This window comes from Sorex fumeus, unplaced genomic scaffold (genome assembly GCF_029834395.1).
Source record: "Sorex fumeus unplaced genomic scaffold, SorFum_2.1 ptg000122l, whole genome shotgun sequence".
Taxonomy (NCBI): Eukaryota; Metazoa; Chordata; class Mammalia; order Eulipotyphla; family Soricidae; genus Sorex; species Sorex fumeus.
Window position 1 is genome coordinate 12,124,016 of NW_026606179.1, and position 20,910 is coordinate 12,144,925.

The 20,910-nt window shown below is 60.8% G+C and overlaps 1 protein-coding gene across 2 annotated transcripts; it reads left to right on the forward strand.

The window, feature by feature from the left end:
- Positions 1-142: 142 nt before the first annotated feature.
- Positions 143-19,798, forward strand: LIG1 (DNA ligase 1). 2 transcript variants are annotated; one of them, XM_056136045.1, is made up of 28 exons: positions 143-258; positions 871-934; positions 1,770-1,850; positions 3,096-3,231; positions 4,489-4,672; positions 5,930-6,028; positions 7,371-7,445; positions 7,999-8,118; positions 8,253-8,328; positions 8,663-8,743; positions 8,893-8,949; positions 9,517-9,689; positions 10,016-10,182; positions 10,349-10,425; positions 10,893-10,984; positions 11,173-11,272; positions 12,980-13,065; positions 13,550-13,665; positions 14,103-14,198; positions 15,209-15,319; positions 15,732-15,803; positions 15,914-16,058; positions 16,159-16,241; positions 17,091-17,243; positions 18,216-18,269; positions 18,632-18,775; positions 19,400-19,492; positions 19,588-19,798. In XM_056136045.1, exons 1-28 carry the CDS (start codon positions 225-227, stop codon positions 19,669-19,671), a joined length of 2,853 nt encoding a protein of 950 aa, XP_055992020.1. In that variant the 5' UTR covers positions 143-224; the 3' UTR covers positions 19,672-19,798. The 2 variants fall into 2 exon arrangements, with proteins under 2 accessions (XP_055992020.1, XP_055992021.1); XM_056136046.1 differs by having other exon boundaries at positions 3,099-3,231.
- Positions 19,799-20,910: the final 1,112 nt, after the last annotated feature.

A 20,910-nucleotide genomic window follows, 5' to 3' on the forward strand; every position in this document is an offset into this window, starting at 1 on the left:
CGCGGGCCGTTTCCCGGCGTGCTCCGCGGGAGGGTGCAGCCCGCTGCCCAGCCGCCCTCGCGTCCCGCTCGGACTCCAACTCCCAGAGTGCCCCGCGCGGCCGCGGCTTCGCGGCGTCACCGGCCCGCCCCCGCGAGGTCCCGCCCCCTCCCGCCGACGTCTGCGCGCGAAGTCGGTGGCGGGAAACTGCGACGGCGGCCGCGGCACCCAGCGGCTCTCGGGCGATGCCTGGACAGCGGCGCGCAGGGCCGGCACGGGGTGAGCGGGCGCCGCTGAGGGGAGGGCGGTGCGCGACTCGCACCCTCGGAGCTTCGCGGGGAGCGGCGGGGCGGAGCCGAGCGCGGGGGGGGGGGTGGGGAGCGTCCGCCGGAGGCTGAGGAAAACGGGCCCTCGAGAGGGCTTGGGGGATGCCCAGGGGGGCTATGCTGGCTGCTGGCTGGCTGGCGGAGGCGGGGGGCTTCGGGGAATTTGAATAAGGGGCGGGGCGGCAGTGCACGGGGGCGTGGGCAGGAGTGGGCAGAGCTGGGGTCTGGGCCCAGGTGAAGGCCCAGAGGGTGGGGTCCCGTTGGAACTCTGCTGCAGGTCTCCGCGGCCACGGCCTGGTTTCGGGTCCGTAGTTCTCTGGGAGGAGGAGGTTTATGCTCGATTTCTTTAATTTTGTTTCTTTGGATTTTGAGCCACCCCTGGCAGTGCTCAGGTCTCCCAGCTCTGGAAGCATGCCCGCTGGTGCTCAGGGGACCTTATGGGCTGCGGGGGATCAAACCCAGGTTTAGCCGAATTCAAGGCTGTTGCCCTGGCCCTGAGGGTTATGTCTTGCGGCCTGCCCCAGCCCAGTGGGTCTCCTCACAAGGGGTTTGATTTCTGTCGCAGGAACAGGCAGCAGGCAAGGAGAGAAGCGGGAGAACCCCACCGCCATCATGCAGCGGAGTATCATGTAAGGACCCGTGACCCCCCACTAACCCCCAATCTCTCCCTGCCTCCAGTTTGTCTTTGGAAGGGAGTTGAACAGCGTGGAGAAGTGAGGTGTTTGTCCTGACCAGGACGTCAGCGCATCCCATGAGCGGGCTCCTTTGTGGGGTGTCTTCCCTGCTTCTCCCCTACCATCCCCCCACCCCCACCCCAAACCCTGCTGGGTGCTGGGTGGGATCCAGTTCTGAGCACTGTGCTGTGCTGTGTCCCTCCGCTGTGGCTTATTTTAGACTTCCTTTTTTCAGGATGCTGATGGTCCAGTCTGGTCCGGTGGATGGGATTAGTCTGGGGTGATAGACACCGAGGCGGGGTGCCCTCCTCCCTTGTGGCATGATGGGATGCTCCACACCCCTAGGACCTCTACAGTGGTGCCCCCACCCGCTTCCCTCTGCCCACATGCTCGGGACCGGCTCCCGAGTCTCCCTGGGCTCCGGACACCCAGTGGCTCCTTGCTTCATGGTTTCTCGGGCAGGAATGACTGCTGGCATCTTATGTCATTTGTCTCTCCGGCTAGTGTCGGCTCTGGGATTGGGTTTTTTTTCCGTGTCGGGACCACAGCCGACTGGCCCTGGCATGCTGTGGGGACTCATTTCACTCTGGAATGAAAATCGGAGCTGGAAGGACAAGCCAAGTGTGGCTGCCTCACTGCAGCTTCTCAGGTTCCTCGGTTGACCAACAGCCGCTGCTTGAGACCCTGTTACAGACCAAGATGGGAAGGGGCATTGGGAGCTGTGGCGTGGGGTTTGGGCTGCTGTTCACGGTGCCGCTATTCCTTGCATTACTCCCCGTCTGTTCTCCAGGTCGTTTTTCCAGCCCCAGAAAGAGGGTAAAGTGAAGAAGCCCGAGAAGGACGTCTCCCGAGAGACAGAGTCCCCGTCCAAGTAGGTCATGGGCTGAGGGCAACACTGGGCTCCAGGGATGAGCACCCCAGCTCTGAATGCGGCAGAGATATCCTCAGAAGGCCCTGGTCTCCCAGCCTCAGGCTTGGCTGGCCCTGCCTGTAGAGTGGTAGGTGGGACTCACTGAAGCTCAGTGCCAGCCTGGCCTTCCGGGAGACACGTGCCTACAGGCCCACAGTACCGGGTTAGGCCCATCCCTAACCTTTCTAGGTGTACTACTTAGTGGGTTCCCAGTGGAGGTTTGTTGAATGACGAAGGGTTGGGTAACAGGGATTGTTACTTATTTTTGGGTGGGGGGTGCACACTGGGCAGTACTCTAGGCTTCCTCCTGACTCTGCACTTAGTGATCACTCCGGGTGGGCTCAGGGGCACCGTATGGGATGCGGGGAGTTGAACCTGGGTTGTCCACATGCAAAGCAAGTGCTTGAGCTACTACACTGTTGCTTCGGCCTCTGGGACTGTCATTCTGGCCAGTTTCATATGTCAGGCAGTGGGAATGTGCCGGACATAATCCCTCGTCAGTGCCACACTCAGTTTCTCTCAGCTTTTGGACCACAGCTGGCAGTGCCCAGGGCTTCCTCCTGAGGGCTCTGCACTCAGGGCACAGTCCTAGTGGGGTGTGCCTCAGAGCATGGGTGCTCGAGAGAGCAGCGTGCTTTCTTGCTGCTGACCTAAGTGGCCCTGAGTTTGTTCAAGTAAACGGCGCTGTTCTCTCTAGTAAAGGTAAAGGTAAAGGCCCTCCCGTTGATCGTCGATTTGCTCGAGTGGGCCCAGTAACGTCTCCATTGGAGACTTTGTTGTTACTGTGTCTGGCATATCGAATACTCTCGGTAGCTTGCCGGGCTCTCCGAGAGGGGCAGAGGAATCGAACTCGGGTTGGCCATGTTGGCCGCTTGTAAGGCGAACGCCCTACCGCTGTGCTGTCTCTCTAGTAGGGGAGGCAGATGTGTCTTGCGAGGTCCAGCGACCTGCCTTCCTTTCTCTGTCCCACCCCGTGGGGCAGCTGGGAGGTATAGTTCCCGCCTGGTGGCTAAGGGAACTTTTGTGGTTTGGAAGACATCAGCCTCTGCTGCCAATGTCACCCAGTCTACGGGGGGAACACTGCAGAGTGGTGGGGTGGTTGGGGGTGGTGACTGGAACGGATGAAAGGAAGGGAGTGAAACGCAGCAAAGGGGCTGGTGGGTTGCGGGCAGCACCACCCACTGCCCATTGCTTCCCCCCCCATAGCAGGGCATTGAAGGAACGCAATGGAGCATTGCCCGAGGATGATTCGCCAGTGAAGAGACCCGGGAGGAAGGTGGCTCGAATGCTGGGCAGTGAAGGGGAGGAGGAAGATGAAACCCTCACACCCCCCAGAGGCCAGGTAGGTCCCCAACAGCCTGCTCTCCTTGTCTTTTGGACCACAGCTGGCAGTGCCAAACTGTGAGAAACTGTGGTCCTCACCAGCTGGGAGTGGCCTCGAGCTGCTGGAGCTGTGCCCTGGGGAGGGGGCTTGTGGCTGGTGGCCAGTCAGTGTGGGGCAAGCAGGGGCAGCCTGGCCTCCTGTGCCTGCGCAGCAGGAGATGCTTGCCAGTGCTCCAGAGCCCTCTGCACCCTGGTGAATGACCCCTGGGGCATCTTGTCTTCTGACATCCCGGCCATGCCCTCGATGTCTGGTCGCCTCGGAAAGCCCAAGTGCATGTCACTGCTAGGGCTCCAGCTTCCCCAAGTGGTTGCAGCTCAGGCTGAGCTGTTCTGGATGGATGGACAGATGGAGCCCTGCTCTCTCTCCCACCCCTGACTCTTCCCAGCCGCTTGTTGGTTTGGTTTGGGGTCCAGGCCTGGTGCTCAGGGCTGATTCTGGTTCTGCACGCAGGTCACTTGTGGGACTTGGGGACCCTTATGCAGTGCCGGGAATTTGAGCCGGGATCTGCTGTATGCAGGACCAGTGACCTCCCCTTGGTACTACCTCCCTGGCAGAACTCTGGGCTTCACTGCCCAGTCCCTGTGCCCTCTAACTGGCCTCTCACCCCGAGCACTTGCTGACCCTCCTTTTCTTCATGGTTCTACCTCATGAGACCTTCTCTGACTCTTGTATTAGTTTATTCTTCACTGCCTTGGTGCTTCACCCTGGACTTAGGTGGTCAGGAGGCAGAACCATGGCAAGGCCAGTCTATCCACTCCTTATGGGCAGGAGGGAACGTCTGTCCTGCCTCTCCCCTTGTCTGTGTTCTCCAAGCTGGCGGCCCCGTGCTGCTTCTCTCAGCCTCTCTGCTGCTACTTTGCCCCCTGAAGTGGCATTGGGCCCTGGAGATCACCTGGGGTGTCCCTCCTGTCACTTCAGAACTGAGGGCCACGCCCACACCTGGCTGCAGAGGGCTAGGAAGTGTGGTCTCTGCACATCTCATGCCCAGTTTAGAAAAATCTGAGGAGTCGCTCACATGAGGGAAAAACTATGGGTGTCTGGAGTGGGAAGGGTCTGAGTCCAGAACCCCACAGAAGGGTGGTGAGAGACTGAGGCCCAGGCAGGGGTGGAGAGGCGGCTGGGCTCTGAGGGTGGTTGGGTCTCACTGGGCTGGGTGGGCAGGTGGACCGACCCACCTTCCCTAACACCAGAACTCCTGGCCCTCGCTCTCCGCAGGCCTCCCCACCCAGTCCTGACCCCGTGGCGCCCAGCAGCCCTGCTCTGCCCAGCCTGTCTCCCGTGGACATCTCTCCGCAGGCCTCCCCACCCAGTCCTGACCCTGCGGCGCCCAGCAGCCCTGCTCCGCCCAGTTCGTCTCCCATGGACATCTCTCCATCAGGGATCCCCAAGCGTCGCACAGGCAAGAGCTGGGGCTGCCCTGCCCGCTGTCCATTCTTCACACTTGACCACCCGGCAGATCCATGTCCGCCACCCTTGAGCAGATGACTGTTTCTGCCTGAGACTTGGTGGCTCTCAGCAACACCAGTGACAAGAGTGAGGATCCTGCTCCATCTAGATGTGGAGACGCCTTGACCAGGCTTAGCATAGCGAAACACACACTCAGACACACACACACACACACATGCGTGCGCGCGCGCGCACACGTACATGCACACGCACACAGACACACGGGCTCAGCATAGCAAGACACACACACGGATACACAGACACATGGGGCTCAGCATAGCAACGTAGATACACGGACACACTGGGCTCAGTACAGGGAGACATGCAGACGCGGGTGGGATGGGTGCTGTCTACTGGCCCGGCGGCTGCTCTCCATCATGGTGGCTGTCCCTGGGATTCTGTGCTGTGACGGAAGGAGCCAGGCACGGGTATGACTCTGACCACATAGTGCCTTGCAAGATGAGCAGAGGGAGCCAAGGGGAAGGAGGAGGTTCTGGGTCCTGGGGGAAAGGGGCCAAGAAGGCCTTTGGGTGCTGTGGAGGGCCCACCCAGCCTGTGGGTGTTTGCAGCGCAGAGTGGAGGCAGTGAGTTTGAGACTGGAGATCTTTTGGAAGGCCAGCCTAAGGTGTCCTGGGAAGGTTTCGTCCCAGGAGGTGCGGAAACGGGGGGCCCCACTTGAGGCTGGGGAAGCCAAACCTGGCAGTGGGATGGGCACGGGCTTGCACGCCACATTGTTTGCTTCCTTATGGTGCAGCTCGGGAGCCAGGCGGGGTTTGCCTATTGCAGACTAGCCCAGCTTGACGGATGTGGGGTCATATCGGTGCTCCCGTGGGTAAACCGTTGCACACAAACCCAGATGAGACTTCTGAGACCCTGTTGCCCCTTTCTGAAGGGGGCCTGTGCGCAGGAGAGTGGGGACAGTGGTTTGCAGTCATTGGCTGCTCCGGGGGCCTGGTGATTCTCTGCTGCTTTGGGGCTTTAGAGGATCCAGAGATACTTAGCCTGGGGATGCAGAGGGGACCTGGGCCTGGGTCGAGTCTCCTGCTGACTTCCAGGCTTTGGGTCTATCTGCAGAGGTGGGCCAGCTGGGCCTTGGAGCAAAGGGACACTCTAACGGAAGGCATGACTGGTGTGTGGTGGAGGCCCAGGTCCCCCCACCCCCACTTGCTGGGCAGGCCGACTGTCACCCTGGGCACTTTGCTTTTTCCAGCTCGGAAGCAGCTTCCAAAACGCACAGTTCAGGATGTCCTGGAAGAACAGGGTGAGGAGGGACCTGGAGTGGCCAAGAGGAAGCGGAGCGAGAAAGCAGGTAAGGCCCTGGATGGGTGGGGGTGCTCCCTGAGGATGGGGTCAGATCTTTGTGCAGGATTGTCAGCTACTTCACCAGAGCCCTTCACCTCATGCCAGTGCCTGAGTCTGGCTTAAAAACATGGGACTCTCTTATCCTGTGAGAATTCCTCGGCCACATTCCCATTTCCAGTTTTTGTTTTTAGGTTCTGGAGAACACTTCACCCTGGTGATTCCTTCTTGTTAGTTGTATCAGATAGCAGGGTTCTGGAACCTTCTCGGTACCCTGAGTGTCTGTGTCACTTCGCTGTGGCACTCCTACCAGTGCTTCTTGGCTCTCTAATCACGGTGTGACAATAGCGCGGGTGTCCAAGGAGCCAGTGTGCATCCAGGCCCGGGACCCAAGAGCCTCTAGCTGTGCTCCAAGGTCACTGCCACTTCCAGCGGTGCTGAGTGGACTGGGTGGGTAGGGATTAAACTCCAGCCAGTCCTGTGAGCTTATTATGTTCCCGGTCCCAGGAAAATTGTGTTCTGGGGTCATTCTTAAATCATCCCAGGTCTCTCAGGAGCTGGAATCATTTGAGAGATTTCCCCTGCACCCCACTGCCCCCCATTTCCTGTTCCGGGCTGGTGTTCTCTGCTCACGTCACTGTGGTAACCTGGACTCAGATCTAGTCAAGACACCAGGGCACCTCATCCCTGCTCCCAAACCCTGAGCATGAGTTCCTCCAGTGTCCAGCAGATGTCACACTTCCCTGGGAAATGTCCCTTCTTGTGTCTCCGCCTTTGGGTGTCTGGGGCAAAACAACACGGTGGTCCTTGATGGTCTGGCTTGTAACTGTGGCCTTGGCACCTTTGGTGGTGGCTTCAGGAAAGGCCCGCTTCCTCAGGGCAGGTTTGAGTGAGGGCCATCTCCACGTCCAGTCCCTGACTCGCTTCCCGGGCAGTTGTGTGGCTTTGGCCTGTGTGTGTGTGTGTGTGTGTGCTTGGGGGTTTGGCCTCTTCCGCACCTGCCACCCCCAACCCCCCCCCCCCCCCCCCACCAGTTCATCTGGTTCATCTGGTTTCTGCTTCTGTCTGTAACAAGTCGCTGTGCATGTGGACACTCCAGTTTGGTGGTGGAGGATTATCCCAGAGTAGTTCAAGGCGGGCCTGTGGGTCTGCAGAGCCAGTGCCCAGACCAGCCACGGGGTGGTGGTGGTGGTGTGGGGTGGGGGCATCCCTGGAGGTCCCTGCTTCATTTAGGGCTGGTCCAGTGTCCAGCTGGCATGAGGAGGGATGGGGGGATGCGGGGAATGAACAGGGCTGTGTTGGGAGTGGAGTGACCTGGGGTCAGTGACTGTGTCTGACTTCTCTGTCTCTAGAAGCAGAGTCCCCGAGGCAGAGCCACCTCCACGCTGAGGCGGAGAAGGAGGGGGCCCAACCCTTGCCGTGCCCTGGTGAGTCGATCCGCCTGCTGCCCTGTCTCTGACTTCCCTCCCGTGTCTGGGGAACGGTGACGTGGGCTAGAAGGCGGGGGCGGGGTCCTGGGATTTATTTGTTTTCTTGAGCACCCCAAGCAGTGCTTAAGAGATGCAGGAGCCCCGCGAATGATTTCTCGGCCTTTGGATTGAGGGTGTGGTGTTGTGGGGACCCGGGGTGCGGGGAACACACAAGGCTGGAGCCCTCACTGCCGTGCTGCCTCTGGCCTCTTGATTTCATGTTTGTCAGGCAAGCAAGGGGGCAGAGCCCTCGGAGCTCCCAGGGAAGCTGGATGGGCATCCGTGAACCGTGGAGGGTCACGTCAGCCCATGTCCCTGTGTTGGAGCACGACCCTCGGGGCTGTGCTCAGGCTCGGACATGGAGCCGAGCTCCTGCCACCCCCGAGTGGAGGTGTCTCCCCCTCCCAGTGGCATGTTTTCAGCCTGTCCCAGTGGGGCCTCTGGTCAGATGTTGGTCCCAGCCCGCTGCTCGCGTCCAGGTTCCAATGGTGCCTGCCCTGCTCTCATTTAGAAGCCGAGTCCCCGACCCCCAGAGCCACAGCGCCTGCGGTGGCCGGGAAGCAGGAGCCCCAGGAGGACACCCATACCCTGCCACTCCCCAAAGCTCCCAAGACTCTGAGCAGCTTTTTTGGTGAGTGTGTCCTCTGGGCTTTCCTGCCACCACCCTCGCCCGCACCCCAAGTCCTGGGACCAGTGTGGGGGCTGCTGGGGCACTGATCTCGTGCGCCGGGTTCTCAGAGGCAGATTCCCTTCTTTCACCCCCAGCCCCCCGGAAACCGACAGTCAAAAAGGAAGTGAAAGAAGAGGCAGTGGAGACGCCAGGAAAGGAAGGGGCGAGGGGGTGAGTCGGGGGTCCTGAGGGTGGGGATGTGCCTGCTGTGGGGTGTGGGCGCCAAGTGTCTTTCCCCCTCCCCACTGCCACCTCCCCTGGGTCTGTGCCCAGGGCCTCCTACCAGTACCCGCCCCTTCATAACACCCCCCCCCCCCCCGCCCCGTTTTGACTCCTCATCCCCAGACAGCTCAGACTGAGGGGATGCTCATGAGGGAGGGCTCATTCCCTCCCTCTGGAGTGTGTCTCCGGTTCGCCTGTGCCCTGAGTAGGTTCTCATCTGACCTGTGGGCTTGGCATCCCTCCACGGGCGTCCACCCACTTGTGCTGCCCTTTTGGCCCACAGACCTCCGGAGCCAGCTTGCTACAACCCAGCCAAGGGCGGCTACCACCCCGTGGATGATGCCTGCTGGAGGCCTGGGCAGAAGTGAGCTGGGCCCTGGCCTGCAGTGGGGTTCCCCCCTCCCCCCATGTTGGGGACACAGCTGGCAGCGGGGAGGGGGCTGCAGTGGCTCTGAGTGTGCCTGGGAGGCCAGGGTGACTGGCGCCTCGTCTTCCCCGGTTCTCCGTCACCAGGGTTCCTTACCTGGCAGTGGCCCGCACCTTTGAGAAGATTGAGGAGGCTTCTGCTCGGTAACTGCCGCGCGTCTCGTCTGGGCTGGGGCTGTGTTGAGCTGGGGGCTCTTCCCCCTGCTCCCTGGGGCCTCTGCTGAAAGGTCCTGCCCACGTTCCTGCCATGTCCTGGGGCTCAGCCTGGCTTCGGGGAGCCAACGGGAGCCCGGTGTCCCCGGTTTGCTGTGGTTCTTGCTGGAGAGCGCTCAGCTCCTTCCCTGGCTGGACCTGCCCGGATGGAGGCCCTGTGTTCTTGGGGCACCTGGGGCTCTTTGCCCCGGCCCTGCCCCACGATCCCTTTGTGTCAGGTGCCCCAGCCAGGTCAACTCCCCGCTGCTGCTTTCCATCCTGCATGTTCCGGTGATGGGGAAAGCCATGGGGGGCTGCAGGGTGCGGGCGGGATGGGCAGCTCTCAGATTGACTCTGAGGTGACTCTGATGGCAAGTGCAGGGACTCCCGAGTCCTGGAGCCCTCCCGGGGCTTGGGACAGATCTTTGCTTTTCATCCAGGCCACTTTGTCCAGGCGTTAGGCGGGCTTTGGGGCCTTGGCTCATCACCCTGAGCCTGACGTGCAGCTCCCCCTCCCAGACTTCGGATGGTGGAGACACTGAGTAACCTGCTGCGCTCCGTGGTGGCCCTGTCGCCTCCAGATCTCCTGCCCATCCTCTACCTCAGCCTCAACCGTCTCGGGCCGCCACAGCAGGGCCTGGAGCTGGGCGTGGGGGACGGCGTCCTCCTCAAGGCGGTGGCCCAGGCTACAGGTGAGGGTGCAGGAGGCAGGCCCTGGGCTTCCGGCATGTGGCCGAGTGAGGGCGTGCCCTGGGGTGACCTGAGGTGCTTGGCCTCCATCCCTCCCCTGCATTTGCTGGTCAGCCATCTCTGCATGGAAGACGGGCACAGTCCCCTGCCCTGTCCAGCCCCAGCCCTATGGCTCTGATGGGCTCTGCAGAGCAGAGAAGCCCTTGGGCGGAGTGGGGCGGGGGGGCGGGGGCGGGGGGCAGCTGGTTTCCATGCTGGGCCCTCTCACTCCGCTGGGGAACGGGACAGGAGAGATGGCTGCTTTTCTCAGCTGTTCTCCCCTCCCCAGGGCGGCAGCTGGAGTCAGTGAGGGCCGAGGCCACCGAGAAGGGGGATGTGGGGCTGGTGGCTGAGAGCAGCCGTAGTACGCAGCGCCTTGTGCTGCCGCCACCACCCCTCTCGGCCTCTGGGGTATTCGCCAAGTTTCAGGACATCGCCCGGCTCTCTGGCACTGCGGTGAGTGGTGCCTGGCGCCCCCACACCTCTCCAGGTACCCGGGATCCGCTGGGTGACAAGCTGGCTACTGGGTCCACTGTGCAGGGCGGAACCCTTTTGGCCTGGGGCAGCAGGTGGGTCCCCCTCTCCTGTAGGCCATAACGGCACCTCTCCACCCCCTCCGCAGTCCACCACGAAGAAGATGGAAGTCATTAAAGGCCTGTTCGTTGCCTGCCGCCACTCTGAAGCCCGCTACATTGCCAGGTAGGCTCGGGGAGGGATGCGTCAGGGGACCCTGGACTTCAAGAGAATATACTTGGAGAGGGGTTCTGGGCCCGTGGGGGAGCCAAGGGGTGGGTGCCGCGGCCTGTGATGTGTGGGAGTTACTTGTGGACCCTTGGGGGCTGTTTGAAGGCTCACCCAGCTTTGGGGGATGGGGGTGCAGGCAGGTGAAGCCCGGTGCCTCTTCCTGGGGCTGCAGGCCCTGCTCTGGCCCTCCCCGTCCCATACCACTCTTGGGGGTGGCTGAGATGCAGGCAGGGTGGCAGGAGGCCCCCAGTCTGTCTTGGGAGGAAGCCCATGTCCCCACTGCCCCGCTGAGTCCCATTCCTGTGGGCGTCTCTGTGCCAGAACCATCTGTAGTGGGGCCCAAGCTCAATCAGTTGTGGCGGGAGGCAGGAGCGAGGTGTGGAGGTGGACCTTGGGAACATGCCTGCCCCCTCTCTCCCCAGAGCCCTGAGCGGGCGGCTGCGCCTGGGGCTGGCCGAGCAGTCGGTGCTGGCGGCTCTCGCCCAGGCCGTGAGCCTCACACCCCCAGGACAAGGTGAGCACCCTCCACCCTCCCAACTGCTTCCTGCTGCTGCTGCTCTGGGCCTCTCCCAAGGACAGTGTTCCCGCCCCCCCCCCCCCCCCCCCCACACACACACACACTCTAGATCGCCATGCAGTGCTCTTGCGGTGGCTGAGGAGCATGGGCCCACCCCAAGGCTGCTCCTGGTGGTCTTGTCTTAGAGACACCCCCCTCTGTGGTGGATGCTGGGAAGGGCAAGACCACAGAAGCTAGAAAGATGTGGCTGGAGGAGCAGGCCATGACCCTGAAGCAGACCTTCTGGTGAGTTCCAAGGGACAGGTGGAGGGCATCCGGGTGCATGTATGTGTGTGCCCGCCTCTGTGTGTGTGTGTGTGTATGTGTGTGTATATTCATCTGTGATTTTGTGTGGCCGCATGTGTGTATATGCTTGAGTGTGTGTGCGTGTATGTGCATGTGTGTACATATACGCGTGCATGTGTGGAGCGTTGGGCAGTGGGAATGGGTGGGCCTACAGAAGTGGGCAGGGTGTGGCATCCACAGGTGATGGGGGACAGGACCAATAGCTGACCATGTCAGTGGCCCTCCTGGGGTGGAAATGGGGGCACATCAGGGCTGGGCATGGGGAAGGTGGCAGATACCAAACTCTGCCCGTGCCGCTACTGGCAGCGCCTCCCTTCCCTCCAGAAGTCCTGGGGAAGGAGACCTGGAGGGGTGTGGGGCAGCCTGGCGAGCGCCTGGAGTGATGGGTGGCTCTGGGCATCATGGGGAGAGGCACAGAGCCGGTGGCTTGGAGATGCCTAGGGAGTCTCTGCTGAGTGGGATGACAGCTTCAAGGGTCCTTTTTTTCCCCCCTTAACTTATTTTTATTAACCAGTTAATTTTGTATGATATCTTAAAGTTTAAGTAACGTTGTTCAAAAAGTGTTAACATTTATATTAGGGTATACATATTTACTATATACCTTTACCACCACCAAAGTGCCCAAAACCTTCTAACACTGTTACTGTGTCACTTTTTTTTTCCCTTAAATTTTTATTAGTGAAACACCATGAGGTACAGTTGGAGACTTACAGATTTTTGTGCTTGGGTTTCAGTTATACAATGATCGAATACCCGTCCCTCCACCAGTGCCCATTCTCCACCACCACCAGTCCCAGTATCCCTTCCACCCCCCTTCCCCCCATCCCACCCTACCACTGTGGCAGGGCATTCCCTTTTGTTATCTCTCTCCTTTTGAGTGCTGTGGTTTGCAAAAGAGACACTGAGTGGCAGTCTTGTTCGAACTATAGTCTACTCTTATGACTCATTTCCCATCCTGAGAGGAACCTCCCAACACCCTTTATTTGGTGCTCCCTTCTCTATCTGAGATGCCTTTTCCCCTAGCCTGTGCGGCTGTCCTCAAAGCCATAGAGTAATCCTCCTGGTACTTATCTCAGTTATTCTTGGGTGTTAGTCTTCTGTTTTGTTACTTCATGTGCCCCAGATGAATGTAATCTTTCTATGTCTATCCCTCTCTTTCTGACTCATTTCACTTAGCATGATACTTTCCATGTAGTAACACTTGTATATAAATTTCATGACTTCATCTTCAAGGGTACTTTTGAGAGCAGGGGCAGCTCGGCCTTGGCACTTCATAACCGGGGCAAAGAGCAGGGGCCAGGGGCAGCCACCAGGCTGTTTCCCACGCTCACCGTGCAGCCTGGGACTTACTTGCTAACAGACCTTCAGTGGGGCGAGTCCTCAGCACATGCTGGGGCACATTGGGGGCAGGGAGCAGGAGCCACAAGCAGGTGTGGGGCTCAGCTGCCCAGTTTGGGTGTAGACCCCCTGCATTGTGCTGGGGCTGATTGGCAGCAAGGCCCGGGGCTTGCCTTGCGGGGTCTCCCAGGGTCTCCCAGAGGAGGGGAGATGCCAGGTGAGCCCAGAAAGAGCAACTGGAGCGGCAGGTTGAGCCTTGTCCCTGGGGGTGGCACTTGGGGACGACATGACCTCTTCCTGACCCTGCAGCGAGGTGCCCGACCTGGACCGTATCGTCCCGGTGCTGCTGGAGCACGGCCTGGAGCAGCTCCCAGAGCACTGCAGGCTGAGCCCAGGTATGGCTTCCTCCGCCTACACCCCTATCGGGACAGAGGTGGGGACGGGGTGGAGGTGGGGGAGGGGTCACCCTTCAGGACCTGCTGCTAGGGTGCAGAGCTGCTTCCCTTCCCTGCAGCCTGTGTAGCTCCTGGGGGGCTCCTGGTGCAGGAAGAGCCAGAAGTTCAGGGCGGGTGGACTTGCTTGCTTGTGCCTGAGTTCAGAGGGAGGGAGTGGTGGGTGGGGGCTGTGCCCCAGGAACCCCCTTGCCCAGCTGCTGGGGAGCAGGGAGGAGTCCCAGGAGGTCCCGGAGACCAAGGCAGTCTAACCCCAGGTCTCGCTGAGTGGGAGGCTGGGGGTGTTGTGTGGGGACCCAAGAAGTGCTCTGTGAGGTGATTCTGAGAATGAGTGTAGGACCGTGTACCCAGCCGTCCCTGACGTGGGCGGCCATGCCCAGATGCCCTGGCCCCTCTCATGTGTGTTCCTTCCGTGTCCCTGCTCCAGGAACACCCCTGAAGCCCATGCTGGCTCACCCCACTCGAGGTGTCAGTGAGGTCCTGAAGCGCTTTGAGGAGGCAGCTTTCACCTGCGAGTACAAGTATGATGGACAGAGGGCGCAGGTATGGATGGACCATCAGATGAACCGGGTGGGCAGATGAACCAGTGGGCAGAGGGTGCAGGGACCGACAGGTGGACTGACAGATGGACTAGATGGGCAGATGACCCAGGGACAGACGAATGAACAGGTGAACTGAGTGGACAGATGGTGCAAGGACAGACAGAGGGACAACAGGTGAAATGGGTGGGTAGAGAGTGTAGGGATGGATGGACAGATGGATCAGGTGGACAGACAAATGGATGGACCACTGGGCTGTGGGTCATCTCGACTTAGCTTCTGCCTGGATTTAGTGGGGCTGGCGGGGCAGATGCTGCTTCAGCCAGGCTGACCGCTAAGGGGTGTGGTCTCTGTCCAGAGGTTCCTGAAGCTTTCTCAGTGAGGTGGGGTCAGGAGAGCAGCGGGGTCCCCGGGCTGATTCATTTCCCTGGCCCCCTGCAGATCCATGTTCTGGAGGGTGGGGAGGTCAAGATCTTCAGCCGGAATCAGGAGGACAATACTGGAAAGTACCCCGACATCATCAGCCGAATCCCCAAGGTGGGCACCTGCTGGGCTGTGGGGTGGGGATTCCACGGCGCTGGGAGCCTTGGGTGCAGGGAACAGGACTCGCAGCCAGTGACTTTTCCTCAGCCCTGGGGCTGGGCACCCCTTCCTGTGCGACTCTGCCGTCTCCCTCCCAGCTCGTTCCTCTCCTCCCTGTGTTTCAGGACTGCCCTCGGCCCCCAGTAGCCCCAGGTGACTGTCACACCTTGAGACAGACTGGCTGAGAAGACCAGTTCTGTCCCCTTCCCTAAGGAAATGAGCCTAGGCTGACCCTCCAGGCCTGGGGTCATCACGAGTGTCCCGAGGCCACTGCAACCCGCCAAGTCCTGGCCCTGTGCGGAGTTGAGAAAGGGAGGGACCCAGCACCCCCTTGGACTCTCGGGCAGCTACGGGATTCCTGTATGTGTAGCCCAGAGGAGGCTGCGGGGATATTTCCCAGGGAAACAGGCACCTGTCCTGGGAGACAGAGGGTGCCCGTGAAGGGCCAGGGGGAGTGAGGGTGGGTGGGGGCAGGAGCAGCTGGCCCAGCATTGGGAACTGGGCACGGTTGGAGAAAGGTTGTGTAACTCTGATTCGGGGTTCACCAGGAGTAGCACCCCAGCATCTGTGAGGCTGCAAACAATGGGGGGGCAGTGCAGAGCTGGGAAGAGGGGGAGAGGTGGGCGCAGCAGGGCCAGGCAGGTTCCCAAGATGGGACGGGAGGGTGGGGAAACCAGAGCTCCGGGTGGAGTTGAAAGAGGAAGTGCTCTGAGAGGGTCACCTGCTTCCCGCCATGGGGTCAGAGAGGGATGTGAGAGTGTCTGAGGCTGGTGCTGTCTCGCCCTGTCTGATGGCAGCCTCCCTGTTGGGTGGTGCCAGCATCCCTGTCTAATGGTGCCGGCCTCCCTGTCTGATGGTGCCAGCCTCCCTGTCTGATGGCGCTGGCCTCCCTGTTTGATGGCAGCCTCCCTGTCTGATGGTGCCAGCCTCCCTGCCTTATGGTGCTAGTTTGCCCCTTCTTTCAGATCAAACTTCCCTCAGTCACATCTTTTATCCTGGACACTGAAGCTGTGGCGTGGGACCGGGAAAAGAAGCAGATCCAGCCATTCCAAGTGCTCACCACCCGCAAGCGCAAGGTAGCACCTCCACACACCCCCAACCCCCATCCCTCTGCCCCCACGTGTCCCCTGCTGTTCCCAGCCATCAGGGGCCCTTCTGGTCAGAACTCTGGACTCTCGATATGGGTGCAGTGCCCCCCACGAGACACAAACGCGCGCAAGTGCGCGTGCACACACGCACTCTGCATTTCAGCTCCAGCTCCCCCAGCAGGAAGGGACAGAGCCCTTCCTTTCTGCTTTGTTATCAGAATTCTGTGTGTCAGGAGCTGGCCTGTGTCCCAGCAGCCCTGTCCCCAATCATACTTGCACTATCACCACCACCATGGGGATGGGGTGGGGGGGCACCAGTGTCTGCAGAGGGCCAAGGTGGGGTTGGCTGGGGAACACCGTGATTGCAGGCCGGGGCGGCCCTCACACCAGTCCCTCTCAGGAGGCGGACGCGGCAGAGATCCGGGTTCAGGTGTGCCTGTACGCCTTTGACCTCATCTACCTCAATGGAGAGGTGAATGCGGGGCTGTGGGGAGGGGCGAGGGCCAGCCCTGTTGTCTCCTGCCCATTCTGTGCAGCCTGTCTTGGCCCTGCCCCTAACCTGCCCCCTCCCCCCCCCCCAAGTCCCTTGTCCGGGAGCCCCTGTCCCGGCGCCGGCAGCTGCTCCGTGAGAACTTCGTGGAGACAGAGGGTGAGTTTGTCTTCGCCACGTCCCTGGACACCAAGGACACAGAGCAGATTGCCGAGTTCCTGGAGCAGTCGGTGAGAGGTGAGAGCCGCAGCTGCGCAGATACACACACGGATGAACAGACAGGCTCCCGGGGCGGTATGGGGTGCAGCCTTGGCCGCCACGCCACCTCTCCCTGCAGACTCCTGTGAGGGGCTGATGGTGAAGACCTTGGACGTCAACGCCACCTACGAGATTGCCAAGAGATCGCACAACTGGCTCAAGGTGAGCCCAGAGCCTGTGGCTCTGCTTTTCTGCCACTGTCGCCTGCATCCAGTCTGGGAACCCCTGGGCTCTTGGGGTGACGGGCAGTATGGCAGGCTGTGAACTCAGGGATGTGGGGTCTCCGGAGGCCCATGGGAGCAGATGGGCCTGGGCAGGGAGGGCTGAGCAGAGCGGGATGATGGGGTACACACCACAGAGGCCTCCTTGGACAAGTGTGAGGTGGGGGGTGAGTGAGGGACCAGGTGTGAGATGGGGAGTTGGGTATGGGGTTGGCTTGGGTGTGAGATGGGGGAGGGGACGGGTGTGAGAGCATCTCGGGGGGCTGTCAGGGGCGGCACTCCCTGGAGCAGGTGGGGAACGTGGTCCGGGAGGGCCCTGGTGAGCCTATGGGGACAGGTCCCGTGTGACCCAGCTCTTGGCAGAGTTGCGTGGGCTCCCGATGTGTAGGGGAGAGGCAGGAAGTCCTGCATCAGCCCTGCGCCTGTTTCTGTGGGCAGGGGCTGTTGTCCAGGGGTGCTTGGGTACAGGAGAGCCTGGCAGGAGGCCAGCCAGGCCCCTACGAAGCCTCTGAACCTCACAGCTGCCTCTGGTCCTTCCCACTTCTGGGCCTGAGCAGGGCAAGGGAAGCGGCACGTGCCACGAGCCCCGCTCTTGCCTTACTCCTCCCACTCGTCCCTTAGACATTTCTGGAAAAAGCTGTGACTGTTCCTGTCCACCCGGACCCCCTCCCTCCCCACCATTCGCAGTCTCCAGGAGCAGCTCCTCTGGGGGTTCTCCCCCGTCCCTCTTCTGAGACCTCAGTAACGGGGATTGCAGTCACACCTCACTTCCCACTCTCGCCCCTTGCAGCTGAAGAAGGACTACCTGGAGGGCGTGGGCGACACCCTGGACCTCGTGGTCATCGGTGCCTACCTGGGCCGGGGCAAGCGGGCTGGCCGCTACGGGGGCTTCCTGCTGGCTGCCTACGATGAGGAGAGCGAGGAGTTCCAGGCCATATGCAAGGTGCGCTCTGGCCTGCCCCAAGGCTACTTTGGGCACTGTTTATTTTTGTCCTAAGACTGACCTGCAGTCGGATGGACTGCCACAGGGGGAATATGAGGACTTGGAGTGAGGGGAAATGTTTCTCCTGTGTAACGAAGGGGGCATGAGGGCACTGATGACCCATCATGTTCTTCTGGCCTCATCCTTACGGCATGGCTGCAGGCCCTCCAGCCATCATGGCCAGGGCTTGCACCAAGCAGCAGGAGGGAGGCAGCGGTGGGCCTCTGGGTCAGCCCCAGCCAGTGAGAAACTCCTTGGGGACTCCCCTGGCTCCAGCTTGGCCTGTGAGGGAGCCTGGGAGGTGCATCAGGCTCTGTCTCTGCTGAAATCCGGGCACACTGTGGACCCAGTGGGCTGGAGCCGCCCCGGAATTCTGCTCTGGGGAGAGGCAGCTGGGCCCCTGCATGCTGCACAGTGCTTTGTCCCTCATACCTGCGACTCACTTCCTTCTCGCCCCTACCCTGAGGAACAGTGTGTGTGAGGGGTGGTGTGTACACATTCTCACGCTCTCCCTGGGCCCCAGGACCTCAGATGGGGGCGGGGGGCAGAGCTCCAGAGGGCTTTGGGAGTTTGGTACCAACCAGAGTAGCCCTGCATGGGGGTCACCCCTGTCCACGTCATGTGTAGGTGACAGGAGAGTCACAGCCTACGAGAGCCGTGGGGACAAAGGGCTCCCACCTGCACCCCAGACTACCCCCCAACCCCCTGCCTGTTCAGAGCCTTGGGTGCTGTTTGCACCTTCTCTGTTCTGGGGGTGAAGGAACACCCAGTGCAGCTCAGGTGGGAGCTGAGCACTGGGGCCAGCAGGCACTGAGGGCTCCGGGTGCCAGTTCCTGTTGGGGAGATGGCGTGGAGGGGGTGGGGCTGGGGCTGCTGTGAGTGGGCCTTAGGGCCCTTGCCCTGGCCTTGCCGTCCACTCCTGCCTTCCTGCAGCTCGGGACCGGCTTCAGCGATGAGGAGCTGGAGGAGCATCACCAGCGCTTGCAGGTGAGGGGCCGTGGGGGGTGGTGGGGGCTGTGGGGCAGGAGGCTACAGGGGGCCCAGGTCCGCTGCCCCGCCCATAGTTGTCCTGGGGCTTAGGACACTACGGACCCTAGGTGGATTGTCGTAGAACAGAGAAGTCCTTCTGCTTAGGGTGGCGTGTGCTGGCATCTTGGCGTCCTGTCTCTGTCCCCCCACCCAGCTCTTGGCCCATCCTCTCAGTGTCCTGCTGGGCCCCTTCTGCCTGTGTCCTGCCCAGCCCCAGGTTTCTTTCTCCTTGCTCTCTCCTTCCGGGGGTGTGTGTGTCATCTCTGCCCTCCCCAAGTTTTGGCCACGACTGACCCTCCGTCCCACCGGCCCTATCGCAGACGCTGTTGCTGCCCGCACCTCGCTCCTACGTGCGGGGAGAGGGCGCCGTGGCCCCCGACCACTGGTTGGAACCCAGCACCGTGTGGGAGGTGAAGTGCGCAGACCTCTCCCTGTCCCCCATCTACCCGGCAGCCCGTGGTCTGGTGAGTGGGGGGCACGTCTTATTTGTGCCCCGAGTCTTTCTTGTTAGAGAAATGCTCTGGGAGCAGGTAGAACATGTGAGACCATTCAGCGGCCCAGCTCCCGAGGCCTTGTGGAGTCAGGAAGGGCCAACTCCTTCCTCAGACACAGCCGCATCTGCTTCAGGCTTCAAACAGCTGGGGGCCTCCTCCCAGGGGTGGTCTCTGCTGTGCCTCGGACCCACAGCTCCTACACAGGGAGCAGGGCTCTGTCCTGAGCGGTTCTGGCTGCGGGAAGCTGCTGCTCTGGGCTGGAGTGTCTTGTTCCTGCATCCCGTTAGGTGTCAGAGCTGTGGAATTGCCTGTGCAGATGGGCCCCCAGGTGGGAGGGGGGCTGCTGGTGCAGAACATCTCCCGGTTTAGAGGGGAACCTTGAGCCCCGGGGAGCTTTGGGTTTACCCAGTCTGGTTCAAGAACCTGCCCTGGCAGCAGCTGCCACGGCAGGCATTGGGGGCTCCTTGTTCCAGCATGGCCCCAGGTACTTCAGTGTTGGTGCCAAGTTGAATTCTTTGCCTGGGACTGGGACAGGCTCACTCTGGGGACCTGTGCTCTCCCAGGGTGGCCTGAGAACCCTGCCCCCGTCCCCAGGTGGACAGTGAGAAGGGCATCTCCCTTCGCTTCCCTCGGTTCATCCGTGTGCGGGAGGACAAGAAGCCGGAGCAGGCTACCACCAGCGCCCAGGTAAGCCCCAGGATGGGTTGGGCCAGCGTCTTCAACCGCAGATGCTGCCGGTGGGCCACCCCAGGACTTCTGAGTTGTCTCCCCGTCTCCTGCAGGTGGCTTGTCTATACAAGAAGCAGAGTCAGATCCAGAACCAGCAAGGCACGGAGTCCGACTCGGATCAGGAAGATTTCTACTAGGCCCCGCCTCTGGCCTGGTTGGACTGCAGGGCTACAGTTAGCACAGCTGGGGCCACCGCTTGGGTTCTATGAGGGGGTTTGGCAGGGCTCTGGGGTCAGTTTAGTTGAATAAATGTTGATGGCAGACTCCCCCTTGTCAGGGCTCCTGGGGCTGGGGTGCAGATCTGATGAGCAAAGAACCGTGTTCATGCTGGTTGTTGCCTCCTGGTTCCAAGGTGACGAATCCAGCTCCCACCATATCTGAGAAGGGCTGTCATCACCAGCTCCCCTTATGATCAGAAAAGTATAGTATTGATGGCATGCCAGACCTGTGTGAGACGTGAGAAACCAGGACACCTCAGTCTGCCCTCACGGACTGAGGCGTGACCACTTCTGTGGTGGGCAGCAGAACTGGGACTCACACAGGCCACTGTAGTGTGTACGCTGGAGCCAGTCCACCCAGCCACGCCAGGGGAAGCCTCATCCCTTTCTGGGATGCGCTGTCGCCTTGAGATACAGCTCTGACTCTAGTTCCTGGCAGGAGTGGATGCCTGCGCTGAATTTATACGAAGTCACAGCCAAGCGTAAGCCACCGGTGGTACTCATGAGTTCCAGCGTGTTCATGGATATCGCAACATTTGAGTCTCCCACCCTCAGAGGCACTGGCCCGTTGCAAGTGCTGCCTTGCGCTGTGTGGCTGCTGCTCTGCCCAGGAGGATGTGGACACCCCACAGAGCAGGAGGTTCTGTGCAAGGCAGAACCGGTTCAGGCTCAGCAGGTTCCTGCCCCTGCACTGTCCAGCTGTGAGGTGTTGGAGCTGCAGCCCAGCCCCACACAGCCATGTCTGCATGCGTATCTCGTGTGGATGCCACCATAGAAGGGCTTTTTATTTCTTGTTAAGAATTCCTCACACGTCTTTCCCTTAAAGGATGGCAAACTAACATGGGTTTGGATAATTAAGTTAGAATAAAAGCTTAAGGAATAGTTCTCATGAGGTGTAAAGGGATCCTGCATCAGGCACCACCCTGAATTCCTGCAGGGCCTGGAAACATTTATGCCTTCTCCCCGGGGTGGGGACACCCAGAGATGGCAGTGTCTGTGACGCAGGCTCTGGGGGAGCAGACACTTCTTTCAGTGCTCGTTCCTGCAGGCTGTCAACTTCACCTGACCCTGAACCAGCTGCCAGGCCTACCCACCTCCTGAGGTGACTCCCTTGAAACGAGGCTCTCCTAAGGTGGGACTGGCAAGTACAGCCGCCTC

Excerpts from the sequence above, each read along its gene's own strand:
- LIG1 (XM_056136045.1), top strand. The coding sequence starts at position 225 with ATGCCTGGACAGCGGCGCGCAGGGCCGGCACGGG. Across the intron at positions 935-1,769 it reads ATCATGCAGCGGAGTATCAT|GTCGTTTTTCCAGCCCCAGA; the intron begins GTAAGGACCCGT and ends TCTGTTCTCCAG. Across the intron at positions 7,446-7,998 it reads CCAACCCTTGCCGTGCCCTG|AAGCCGAGTCCCCGACCCCC; the intron begins GTGAGTCGATCC and ends GCTCTCATTTAG.